Source organism: Lonchura striata, chromosome 4 (assembly GCF_050655825.1).
Source record: "Lonchura striata isolate lonStrDom1 chromosome 4, ASM5065582v1, whole genome shotgun sequence".
NCBI classification, from domain to species: domain Eukaryota; kingdom Metazoa; phylum Chordata; class Aves; order Passeriformes; family Estrildidae; genus Lonchura; species Lonchura striata.
In genome coordinates this window covers 22,724,967-22,739,049 of record NC_140706.1, presented here as the reverse complement: position 1 = coordinate 22,739,049, position 14,083 = coordinate 22,724,967, and the positions used below count along the sequence as shown (strand labels likewise).

The window sequence follows — 14,083 nt, the reverse complement described above, 5'->3', positions numbered from 1 at the left end:
TACGTAACTTTAAAAACTAACACAAAAAGAAGTAAATAAGTAATCTGGAACTAATTTTAATTCACCAGCCTCCCTGTGTAGTAGGTCTGGAACTCCTGAATTTAAGTATGTGTACCTGATTTCAACCTCATTGCAAATTCTGCAAGGAATTTCAAAACATCTGCAGTGTCACAAGCTGTGTATAGCACATTACTTATGGTCTTAACAAGAACACCTGCCAGTTATGAAGTTTGTTTTGAGTTAATCTTGTAGTTACATTTTAGATGTATTGAGTTCCTAAAACCCAGGGCTAGCCCATAGGATCAATTTGGCTTTCTCTGAACTTGATGGAAAACTTACTGTTCATTCTATATATATCTGCAGAATAAAATTAATGTAAAGATAATTTTTTTTACCAGCCATATTGATTTATGCTGTCTGCATACTGTACCTGAGCTTCACTTTCATTTGACAGGATTTCCAGAGCTTCAAGATGAGACAAACCTTGGAATTCATCAAAAAGTAGTCCATAATGAGCTGTTCTTCCAACTGTAACTTGCTGGGCCCGCCTCTGTTTCTCTTTTTCTTTGGCTTCTCTCAACAGCTGCAAATATGTACATTATTCTATGTTTTATTGATAATACTGTAAGTGTGACAGATTTTATTACTATCTGCTTCTGTGTGACTAGAAGTAGTAATAAAATTTGGGACTATATCACACCTGCAGAGCTAAAATTTTAGAGGTGAAATAGCTAACTTATTTTTTGATAATTTTCTCTGATAAAATATTTATATAGTATTCTAAACAGGGTTTTCCCAATGGTAATTGCTAACCAACTGTCTTTAAAATACAATGAAAAAAAAAAGTCTTGCTTACATTTGCAAAAGCAATGTCAGCTACAGATACCATATAATAAATTTCCCCGCCTGTTATAATGAACTATTTCATGTATGGCCTTAAAGAGCCATCCAATTCTTTCTACAGATCACAAAATGGGAAGAGTATTATTTTTCAGGACCTATCCAGCAACTTGCATAAATAATGCACCTACATAAATGTTTTCTATAAAATATTTTTAGCAAATACTAAAGTCAGTTTCATGTGACAGCGGGACTGGCAAAAGAGATTGATGACTTATACCAAAGGTGGGGCAGAGCTGCCCTCTATATACTTGAGTATATTTTGGTGGGCTTTAAATTCACTTCTATTAGTGTATAAGAAGGATAGAATAGGATAGCATAGGATATCAAATAGAATCTTCTCCTCCTTGCTTGTATTCCTGGACAAAGTGGCCTCTTGTGAATTTCCTACAGTAAAGGTGGCAAATACATCTGAACTACGTTAGGTCACATACAAGTCTCTGAATACAGGTGAACTCCCACCACTTACGTTATTCCACTGTTCAAAATTCCAACAATATTGTCTTCAGTGATTAATTTAATACAAAAGACTTAAAATTTACACTACAGTACATTTCTCCTCTGAAGTCTCCATCTTCAAAAGTTAACTCACAAAGTTTTCTGAACAAATCACTGAAAAGTGATAGTGCAGCCCCTGAGAATTGATTTATGCTGCATTCTGCCTCAGATTCTATGTGCAAATCTATGCATGTTGTTAAAAGAGACATTCTCAAAAGCTCATTTTAACTCTGTGGGCCTCAACAAGAGTTAATTGCTTTTGATCTACTACAACAGTAAAAGTCTGTTAACTCTTCCAGTGATGAATACTAAAGATGAAACATCTCATTAAAAGAAAAATACCTCACTCTTCTCTACAGGGAGCTAAACACGCAGTAAATACAGTTTCTTTTCAATGTCTATTGTTTATCATCCTTTCAGTATCTGAAGAACTAAATTAATTTTGTACTGACAGCATTTATATGTCTGCTTTTAGCACATCTCTGAGCTTTAAAACGTATCAGTAACAACGGTGTAAGGATACCATTAAGTTAGATGGACATTAAGATACAAATTTTTACAGGTTTAATTCCTAATGAAACGTATGTCATATTCCAGTATTACTTATTTCCAAGGAAAACAGTCTAGTAATGTTTATGCTGGAAGATATCTATCTACAGCTGTTACCAAAACATGAACAATTTGATTTTGCCTCCAGAGTGTAATGATTTATCACCACATATACCATCTTATTTAAATCAGCAATTGCATATATGATTATGCAGAAAAGATGATTTTACATTATCTTTTGTGGTTCTATGAAAAAAAATAAAGTATAGCAACTGTAAAGCTTAATATTTATTTCCATAAGCCCAGCCAGCATCTATTGCAACAAATAAAGTGTCTCCCTGAGGCATGTGAAATTCTGGAAAAAGAATCTGAAATTGCATTGACAGAATAGTATTTAAATATATCCAACCTGAGATAGGGAGACTGTTCTTGCCATCAGTGTTTTGGTTCTCTTAAATCCAGGATCGCTTTCTGCAAGGACATTCATGGTTGTCTTCCCAATAAATTCCAAAGCATCTAAGCCTCCAGATAATACACTTTTCCCCTGTATAAAATAATGCAATATGTTATTTTCTTCCCAGTTTAGGCTAATATGAACTTTAAAGAGGAGTGCTTTTGTAGACACTGTCTTTGAACATTCAGGTCCCTAAATTTCCTATACTTGATGCATTTACTTTGTTCTGAATACCTTTTCTGACAGAAAAAAAAAGCTCTATACAAATATTTCTAATTAATGGAACTACTTACACCAGAGGAAATGTAACAATTGTTGTAAATTAAAAATAATAATTGAAAAAAATATATCGTAAAAAGGCTGGAGCACATCTCCTGTGAAAACAGTCTGAGAAAATTGGAGCTGTTCAGCCTGGAGAAGAGAATGCTCTGAGGAGACCTTCCAGCAGCCTTCCAGTACCTACATGGAGCCTGTGGGAAGGCTTGAGAGGGACACTTTGCAAGAGGAAGCTGTGCTTGGACAAAAGGGAATGGCTTTACTTTGAAAGAGTATAGATTTAGACTGGATATCAGGAAGAAACTCTTCACTATGGGGATGGTGAAGCACTGGAATAAGTTGCCCAAAGAGGTGGTGGATGCCCCACCCCTGGAAGTATTAAAGGCCAGGCTGGATCAGGCTTTGAATAACCTGGAAGGTTGTCCATGCCCAAGGCAGGGGCATAGTACTAGATGATCTTTAATTTCCCTTCCAATCCTAATTATTCTGTGTCCCTGTCATTCTATGAATACCACTTTAATTTCAACCAATGGCATCTGGTTTGTAGGAACTTGCTTTAGACATGAATAACATGGACCCAAGACCATAATGAACACAAGACTGCCTTACTGGATTTTTAAAATTTTAATACTTATGAGGACTCTGGAACTGTCCATTTAAATACATGTATTTTTCTGTGTCTTCATATTTTTTATGTACACTGAAGAAGTTTCACTGGCTAAAGGTTTCCATTTCAATCTGGATTATATGTGTGTCAGATACTCAAATGCTGATGTAACCTGATATATAATGGAAAACACTTGCAAAGTCTCAAGTGGTATTACAGGTGACTTACTGAGACCTTAAGTGATTCTTTTTGTGTCACATTTGTCACTGTGGTATAGCAGCCTCTCCAGGCTGCCTACAAGCACATTTCTCTTATTTGCAAATCTTGTATAATGCTCAAGTAATCTTACTGGTGGCCAGCTCTCACAAGCCATATGATGCTCCAGGTACTGTAGAAACTATGTTAGGAATAATTTATAGGAATCTACTTCTGTTCCCAAAATCTTTGATATAAGAGTGATGAGGCAGTCAGAGCAAACTGGATATACAATAAAAAAGAACTGCCATTTCATAAAACTTGCCCAGTGGGGAATTAATCTACTATGCTTTTACAGCCAGTGTTTAAAGTCTTTTTAATTTCAAATGAAACACCATACTTAAAGGTGTAAAAAAAGTTGGGGAAAAAGATGATGCAAAACTTTATTTGGAAACAGTATGGTACAGGATTTTGCAAAATCTCTTTCTTCTCAAAAAAAGAGAAAAGGGTGAAGTTCAATACACAAAACATAAGGACGATAGGAAAGAACTCATGAGCAAAAGATTTTGCCTCACTAAGTTTGCAATCAGACCCCCTTCTGGAAAGGCTAATATGAAATGAGAGACTAGATAAAGAAGTGAAGGTAAAGGACAGGAACTAAAAATAGAGAGCTTAGTAAAAGCCTTAAAATAAGGAAATGGAGTATTTTCTTATGTTATCTGCCTTCAAAATTGGTAACAAGTCCTATCACACTTTCTCTGGAAGGACTTAACTGTAAAAATAAAAAATCAGATGATGGTACAATTATAAAAAATATTTTCCAAGAATTTGCAGAATTCCACATAGTTTTGGAGAAGACCATATTTTTTCACTAAAACTGGTGAAAACATAGTAATTGAGTTAGTTCTGTTTGACTTTTTTTTTAATTAGACAGCTTAATTTTAAAGTTATTTTGCCATAGAAAAGACTCTAAAGAGACTTACAAAAGAACTTTTACAAAGACCTGTAACTTAAAAAAAGTGACCTAAAAATAATGAAAAATAACTACAGCAGAGAGACCAGCTAAAATGACTCACTGTGTTTTGTACAGCACTAGTGATAGCTGACAGCATGCCACGAGATCCAGATGAAGGAGAAGAAGGAATATTCTCAGAAGAGCTTTGGGCCAGAGAATCTTCTGCTTCTAACAAAAGAAAACAAGCAGGTTACAGCCTAACTTCAACCCTGCAAGTCAAAAATTACAGAAAACTGGTTTTTGTGACCAAAATCTTAAAATTTTGAAAATGGAACTAATTTGGCAGGGTCAAAGAGTTTTATCCAATTTAAGTGGACTTGAACTTACGAGTAACTGGTGTTTCAGCTGCAGGAGGCTCTGCTGTTTCCAGAGATGCTGAACTTCCACTATGAATTCTAAGGGTAGTTCCCGCTTTTTCCTTTACTGCTGTTATCCCATGACCTGTAGCAGAGGCATATTTTAGAATATATTATTTGAAAACTTATTACTCACAGTGCATAGTATTCTTATACTTCATGAATTATGACAAAATATCTATTAAACACCTCAATTGCTTAATTTTCTCTAGGTTAATAATTCACTTCTACTACATTCATATTAACTGAATATAAATTATAAAGCTAAAATATAACACAAATTATGCTGGATCTGAAAAGTAAAAGTTATTTCAGTGGTACATGTGAGTTTAGTTCCCTGCTTTTCAAAATGCTAAATATTCTATTGCAGTCAGTTTAAACGGAGATTGACAGTCCTCCTAAGGTCATAGGGTATGATCTCACATAGTTTTCAGTATTCTAGAACAATTAACCCAAAGTTATTGTGTATGACTACAGGACTCAGGCAAGGAATTTGTTCTTCAGTCCTCTGCATAGGTTCTGTGTTTTTAGGAATACTGACTCCAGCCCTCAAAGTTATTTCAGGATTTAAGCTCCTTTAAGTTTCTCATTTGAAGTAAAATTCTCAAGTGTCTCTCCCCAAAGCTACTATTTAAATACACTTTGTAAAGTCTGCTGATGTTAAATGACATAGACAGAAGTATTGCTCCAGTGGCAGGTGATCTCCTACAGAGATTTTACTACCGTTACATTATTCATATACCGTGACTCCTTAGCCCTCTATTAAAATGGTCTACTTTAAAATAAAGTATATATGTTGCTACCATTTCTATCTGAATATTTTTGACAGAAAAGGATTGCCTTGCTGGTTTTCTACATAGAGTTTATTTACACTAGCAGATCACAGGGACTGGTAATAGCCCACTATAGGACTGGGTAGACTGGTTGGTAGCCAGTCAAAGGGAGGCAATATCTTCCTGAACTGCATCAACTGTAGTTGAAAAATGCTGCCCTTAAAAAAGACTACTCTACTCTTGTCTGCCTATTTTGCTTCTGGATATGTGCACAAGTATCTCCAGGATAACTTCTCTTGCTACAAGCAATCCACTCAATCTTCCTTAGCTGGAAATTTCTGTGTATCAGCTGAGATGCAAGAGGTAAACAATAAACAACAAACCAGGTGAGTAATATTTCTTTCCAACATAAAATTAAATAGCCTCAGTGACAGGGTCAGATTTTTAACTTGTATTGATTTTTATCTTGTATTGATTTTTATCTTGCACTGTTAGTGCATCTTGCATGAAACTGATCACTTCTAGCAGTAGGACAATCCAGAGTGCTTCAAGTATCTGCCTAACTTATGAGAAATGTGAATGAAAATTACATACTTCTTTGATTAAACTGAAGTGTAAATAGATAAATCATTTCAGAAAAGGCATCAATACAGATGGTCAGGCAGATATCAAGACATCTAAGGTGCAAAGGTATGCATAACGATTCATTAAGTGTTGTCCACAATTTCCCTACAACTATGTGCATTCTGTTAGAGAAATTCAAAGCATCTTTTCTGAATTACATTAATTACAGCAAAATAACCTATCACTTGCCAGTGCTCTGCAGGATTCTGAATAAACATATACATCTATGTGTGTGTGTGTGTGTAGTCACACAAATATGCTTTTGAATATCTGATTCAAGAAAGATGTAGCAAATCTAGTTGGAGTAGAAAAGGGAGATCTTAAATTTATGAATATTTACTAATATATCTATATTTAGTAATAAAGATACTCTAGAAAACATATGTGAAGCAGCACCTCTGAAAGATCACATAGAAGAAAACTGCAGTATCTGGAGGTAAACATATAGAACAGATATGCCCTATGGAACAGACCTGCAGAGACAAGGAGTTTCATAGGCTGCACAAGGTCCCAATGTTTTACACTGTAACAGCCTAGGCAGATAAATGCTTTTCCCTGCCTAAAGAAAATATGACCGTTATCTATTTTGTCTTGTGTCTTACTAAAAACAGTAGTGCATCCAACTGTGCAGGTCATACCAGGTTATGCACCACAATGTCTAAGTCATCATTGGATAATTTCCTGACTTTTGCAAAGTCTGTTCCAATGCAGATACTGAAGAGCAATGTACTGCATGGTCTAATCCCAATCTCTCACATATTCTAATGAACTCAATGAAAATATTAATGTGGATAGATTCTGGAGTCATTTATTTAATCCTCATATTGCTTGGACTCAGATCACTATTAACTGTGCTTTTACACTAATATAATAGATACTGCATGTCCTTTCCATTGCTTCTGCTCACAACTTTTTAAATAAGCAAGAATTTAATTCTTTTAATTGACTTAATCAATTTGACTTGGTAACAAAATACTATGGTCCTGTAGTCATATAAAAAATCCTATAAATATTGAGCAAAAATTTGAATTGTCTGCAAAAGTTACACATTTTCAGATCAATTTCCCACTTTTTTCCTGTTATTATTTTATAGCCTTGAATTGGTTCCCATAGTTTGGCAGCCAAGCTAACACATTTAAGAGGAAAAAGAACACAGTTGCTGTATTGATATTTACTGACCTACAAAAGGCAGCATTTTCGGGTCTGTGGTTATATGCACTAGAATAATAAGAAAATACTCCAGGTCAGCTAGGGGTGGCTTTGTTGAACTAAGCTATGTGGCATGTACATTTGACTGCAGCAGAAAAACCAGATGAGATCAGAAGACCACAACTGAAGCAACCATTAGATACACATATGTGCACAAACAGGGTAGAAATGCCTGTTGCCTTGGAAATGAAAATGATTATTTGTAATTTCAAAAGGCACAGAAATAAAGGAGGTCATGGAAGAGAAGCCTTCTATTTAAAGATGCATTCATCTTGTAACACTGGGTGTGCTAACACAACTGAGCTGACACCTCTGTCATCTCCGTTTACTCTTCTGTAATAGCAGACAGAAGAGCTATGCAATGGGCATTGTTATCTGTTAGCTTTTGGAAGAAAGCTTTCTTTTTCCCTCTGTGTTGTCACTTTTGTTTCTCTTCCTTCAATGATTCCTTGCCTTTCTATTGGCTCGCAATTTCCACAGAATATTATTGTTCATGTTCCTAGCTGGGATCTTTCATTTGAAAAGGAAGGTTTTGCTAACACTGCCTAACAACATGACCTGCCTTTTGGTTTGCCTTATCTGTCCAAGGCCAGATTACAGCACTCACAGCTTTAGTCAGATACATCCAACTTCACTGCAAGCTGTCTTATCATCCCCGTCCCAGCTTAGTAGTTTTGGATTCTCTGCAGAGCTGAGAGAAGCAAACAGACACCTCTGGAGGGCAGTTCACTATGTCTGAAACCAAAACCACTCTGTATAGGAATCACTGATCCCTTGTCCATCTTAGTACTCACGGGAAACTGGACTCTCTGATTCAGTGGTACACATGGGGAGGAGTAGGAGTTTGAGATTTTGTCCCTGGCTACCACACCCGCTTTGTAACCTGTGTCCTATCATGGGAGCATATCTAATGAAGAACTGATCAAAATTTAGTCTAGAAACATGAATGAAGCCTCACTGAGCTCAAGCTAAAGATGAAGACATAGGCCTTAAATGAGCATCTTTCACCAGATGAGAAACTGAGGAACCTGAAACTGTCTGGAAAAGAATCACTCTACAACATGAAGTATAGAGATGTGGACAATCCAGCCATGCTCCTATTTTGTACACTAAAAAGTGAGACCCCATTGTGCTCCCTTTTAGGCTATCCTATTGGCACTCCAAGCCTTCACAAAATTTCTCTTCCTTGCAGTTAAAACAAAAAAAAAACAGGCTACATTATTGTAATACCGCTGCTATCTTGCCTATAAATCAGGTATCACACCAATTAATCTAGTAAATGAGAGTAAATTCAGATCTCCCTACTGCAAGCATGAGAAGTTTCAATAATAGCAATAAGCATAAAGGGTGTTACGCCATTTTATTGGTTATCAGTTTCTTCTAGACTGTAAACTATGTTAAAAGACATAAAGAAAGCAAAAGAGACTGCCAACCCAAAATGCATGCACATTTCCCTTCGTCTGTTACTTCCATTCAGCATCCTTAAAAAGGAGTAAGTGTAAAGGGCTTTGCTTTGCTGCTACAGCAGCCAAAAAAGTGTTATTTACAAAACAGTTGTGACCACCATGTGATTCCAACCCAAAGTAGTTTTCCCTTAATCAACAAATTTATGAAATTTTAAAAAAAGGCTGAGGAGATTAACTATCCTCTTTATGATCCCATAAAGTACAAGCATAACTAAAGTACAAGGATAACACACAGCATTCTTTTTTTAATATTGTACTTTATTTTGCAATAGGGCAACAGCATCTATAGAGAATAGAAAAGACATTTGCAATGTTTGAATACTTTAGTTTCACATTATCTGCAGCATTGCCATTTCTGTTCCAAAAAGAAGTCAAGCTATGTAATGCTGATCATTACACATACCCATGCATAATAATATCCAAGCTCATGAACACAGTGGCTTCTAAAGTGACATTCCATTCTGTCATACTGACAAAAGTGCTTTTCAGCATACTAGGGAGAAGTATGGGTGTCTGATATTTTCATGTGCCATTCTCATAGTTGAAGAATTAGATGAGCATATACACAAGAACAAAATTATCAAGATAGCAGAACATTAATTACAAACAATACATTAAAAAGACACATTATACAGCCTTATAGTATGAATTTCAGGGATCATGTGGATCAAACAGCTGGGTTAATTTTTTATGGCTTTTACTGTGTGAATGGATTGACAGGGGCTAGGCTTAGCAATGGCCCTAAAGGTACAACACTTTAAACTTACACAGAGTGAAGCATCTGTATACAGCATGACAGGGAACAGACTTTTCTTGGAAATGCAGCTCATTGAGCACTGTAACTTCAGCACCCTAGAATATCATACCTCATTCTAAACACCACAGCATATGAAAGGCAAGGCTTGCAGAAGGTAGCCACTTTCATTAAGCTAGCAGATAGATTAGTTGGAAGAAAAACCAAAGACCTAAGCCTTAAAGCATAGAAGATGTTTTAAAACTGCAAGTGACAAGCTGCCAGTACAAACTGAAAATATATTTTGCCTCGTATAAGCCCTGGGGATAAAGAGTTTGCTGTTACAGCTAAGCTAACCTAATGGCTTCTTGGTGCAGTTATGGGAGGTTCTACTCCTCCCCCTGTTCCACACTTGTCCCTTCTGCTTGCCCTGAAACTGGTCTCAAAGAGTCGGTTCAAGGAACTTAAGAGGCAGAAAATGGATTTTTCTTTCCTCTAGAGTTATTCTGATGTAAGTTTTGCTTCCTAAACTGGATTGGAGGGAACTCAGAGGAAAATGAATGCTGGTACAGGGAGAAGGAAGAAACATGCAAAGAAAAGACAGATGAGGGACTACATGTTTCAGTGGCTACACCCATTAATTGATTTAGCTGCAATAGTCACCCACTTGAGCAGGATAGCTTTATCAACATTGTCGAAAGACTGCATTGTGTAATGGCTGATTTACTAAAAAACACAACCAAAAAGAAAAACACTAAAATGGTGATAATTAGTACAAGTTGTTCCTCCATATCACAGTGAGCCTTCTCCCATCTCATCATTCCAGCAACTATTTCAGTGGTTCTGCTCCATTGTGGTTCCACAATGGAGCAGAAGAAGGAACCAACTTTATTGCATGTTTTGAAGACGAAAGAAATCTCTTCACCTCATTGATGGAGTTGATTCAATAGTTTGTTTAGTGTGACATCTAGTGTCAAGACCCCAAACATGGTTCAGGCAGTGACTGAAACAAATCCAAAGGCATTACCGATTCTGTTGTGTAGAGGAGTATCACATATGCCTTGTTGTGGGACTTTGATCTAAATAATGTCGAAATCAGTTCAAATACAACAGATACTTTCTTTGGAATAAAAAACTACCACTAAAACAGTCCTTGGCTGTATGTGCAGAGTTAAAGGACAATGAGATACAAATTATATGGAAACCGAATTATTATTGGGAACTCAAATCACCTGTCCTGAATTATAGCCATACATTAAAAATGTTCACATGTTTGTGAATTCTCTATCAGTGTCTGAAGGATAATGAAACTGAGATGATTGGAACAACATTTTAACTCATTCTTAAATAGGTAGGAATGCAAGAAAAATTAATTACAGTAAAAAGAATTATTCACTGGAAAAACCTACCCAGAGATACAGTAGAATCTCCATTACTGGAGATTTTCAAGATGTGAAGGGACAACATGCTAGATAATTTCATCTAGATGCATAAAGCTTTTCCCACAAAACCACTGACTAGATAACTTTTCAAGGTACCATCCAACCCTGGCTGGTCTATGATATTCTTTGTTAAAAGCAGAATGTATTTGTTTAAGCTTTTAAACGTTATTTAGTCCACCTCCAACTGCTTGTGCTATTTTTACAAAGTACAATTTTGAAGAAAAATATAAGGAATAGTAAATATTGGTCATATTTCACCAGATAAGCAACTGTGCTGTACAACATGATGACAGAACACAAAAATCACAGACTGAAGGTGTTGCTACTAACTCAACTCCAAGAAGGCAGTTTTACTTACAGCATTTGCTACACTGAAGGAATAGCAACTTTACAATGGACTGGTCCATAGCAGAACTATTTTCTGGTGTGGAATAGGAGATGAAGTGTTGGTTGAACTGATCAGATATTAAATGGAGTAACTTGAAGGAGAATAATAAATATATAATAATAATAAAGCTTGTAGAAATTCTCAATAGCTTTAATTTTTTTCCATATATCTCACAAAGGAATTATCATACTGAAGGAAATATGTGGTCTATACAGTACCATATCCTGTCCATGACAGTGAGAGACAGTAAATGCTTCAGATGATCAAGCATGAATTTTTATAATAAACAACTAGGAAATAAGTCCTCTGTACCAGGAATATAAAATATTACCTGGTGCATTGATTTCCTGTAATAAATCTAAGACTAGCTATTTGGTCTTCCAAGTTACCTTGGGTTCACAAAACATGGAAGAACATAAATTTGATTTCTGCTTAATTCAAAGAAGGAAGTCTGTCTATGTGCAGATTCCAGGAAATAGGAAATCAGGGGAAACTGCTGCTTTATATACATCTGGGTTTAGGTGCTTTCCTAGTTGCTCTTGGTCACTACTTGGCCAGAACCCAAGTAGTAGATGGGTCTTCAGTGTGAAATAGTGCAACCATTCCAATGTTGAATTAAAATTATTCTAAAATTTTCATTTTCCTTTTCTGCATGTGGATGCTCTTTTTTCAAGGCAACTTGACTTGTTCCAGCTGTGTTCATTTTTAGACAATAATAATCCTAAAAATATTTATTAATGGTGATGAAAACAGACATCACACGACTGTATCAAGTCAGACTACCTACACAATAAAGTTGTTCCACACACCCTAGAAACCCATTCTGAATGTAACTAGAAATGTTAATTGTTGTTATCTGAAAGAAAATGTTATGTACTCCTGACTGTGGATGTTACTGAAAAAAAGAGGACAAGGAAACTTCCCTCCTCTGAGAAACAGTCAGAAACCATTTACTGTCCATTAAAACAGGGATAAGGAGAATTATTTAGCCTTATATGGGATCATAAAACCAGTATCTCTATTAAACTTAGTTTTAGTAACTAGCAATTAATTTTAATTCCTAGGTTCATCTTTTGAAAGTGTTCTGTGGATCCTTTATGGAAACTGACTAGCTAACAGATTTTTTTGTTACAAAACATTTCTGGTGTGTGAGAAATTATTTTCCACTGGTAACTATATATTTCTATGATTCACTTTTTGTCAGTGAGTCTTCAAAGAGCAATAATTAAGTTTTACCTAAAGTCTTCACAAGGACATTTTGTACTGACCTACAGTACAGGAGAGGGAGTACAGGGCCCGTGTTTTAATACATTGTTCTACTGTCTGAAAACTAGTGTGACAGTGTGAATATTTCACTGGGTGGGCAAGGAAAGCTGGAATGATTTACTAGAAGTGAATTCATGTGTAGGCAGGAGTCAAACCTGGCATACAAAGCATTAACATGCATGAGCATGAATCTGGGTTGCTTTGACTTGAGAAACCATATGCCTTTGGCTGATAGAAATTGTATTGGATTATGGATCCTTTCTATGAAGAAGTCCCAGTCATGTAATTCATTAACTTAACAACAAACCTAGCACCTTGTCCACAATTTGAATAATTAGGAAGGTCCATCTTCCTCTTTAAAAAAATCATGCTTTCCAAGCCTATCAAGGCAAAATTATCTATGAATCCTTAAGATGAAACACTAATCTGTCTAATGACACATGAAAATTTCTAATTATTTCCACACACTTTACCAACTGAACACTTACCCACTGTGGCAGAAGCTGACGACAGGAGAGACTTTCCCCAGGTACCCCAACCTCCCCATCTACTTGCTTTAGATGAGGAGTCTGCAGCCTATAAGAACAAGAATGTTACTCCACTGTCTAGAAGTCTTGTTCTCAAGAGGCAGGAGGAAACACAAAGAACCTATCAGACAACAAGGTCTGGCATTTAATAGATGATGACAGATTGGGTATTATGTGCAGTTCAGACTTCAAACAAAAAAGCAGAAGCATAGTTCACATCATCTATTCCTGGAAGAGCCTGAAACTCCAGAGATGTCTTTATAGATCTCCTAAAATTTCTTCAGGTGCCAAATCCTATTAGGCCATACAAGTTTATTAGGGCTAATATTAGGGAGAGGTAGGAACCTGTCTCCTTCCTGGGTTGGAGGCAGAAGCCAGAGTTGGAGGTTTCTCTTCCAAAGTCTCCTCACATGTCTTAATCAGTAGATGTGCACAGGTAACTCCTAACAAGTGTCCAATAAAAACACAGCCAGAGGAGGTGCTGCATACCTTTTATACTAATAGGTAGTGTTAAGCCACTATCAGTATTCCATATTTAAATAATGTTAAAAAACTGTTGTCTCAAGAAAGTGTCCACTAACATCACTTCTACACAATGCAAGTTTCATTGCAACCAGACTTGAAAGACCAAATTAATATCATACTGGCAAAGTTAAATTAAACTATTCCTAGTTTTCAAAAGCTTGGTGTTACAATTTAATTTATCCCTATATAGGTTTTCCATAACTTCCTAGGTTTTTGTGAAAAACAGGACATAGATTATACAAAATTCTGTCCTCACAATGCAAGGAGAGGAAGGCTTTAC

At 36.0% G+C, this 14,083-nt stretch overlaps 1 protein-coding gene across 2 annotated transcripts in view; it reads right to left on the bottom strand.

The window, feature by feature from the left end:
* FAM114A1 (family with sequence similarity 114 member A1) overlaps window positions 1-14,083 on the bottom strand; it is a 28,373-nt gene that overhangs the window by 11,465 nt on the left and 2,825 nt on the right. For both annotated transcript variants that reach the window (XM_021533166.3, XM_085577788.1), the window contains 5 exons: window positions 13,240-13,327; window positions 4,822-4,935; window positions 4,556-4,662; window positions 2,357-2,491; window positions 431-583 (listed from right to left, as the gene is read on the bottom strand). In XM_021533166.3, the coding sequence (XP_021388841.2) occupies window positions 431-583; window positions 2,357-2,491; window positions 4,556-4,662; window positions 4,822-4,935; window positions 13,240-13,327 (597 nt within the window). The remainder of the gene's footprint in view (window positions 1-430; window positions 584-2,356; window positions 2,492-4,555; window positions 4,663-4,821; window positions 4,936-13,239; window positions 13,328-14,083) is intronic.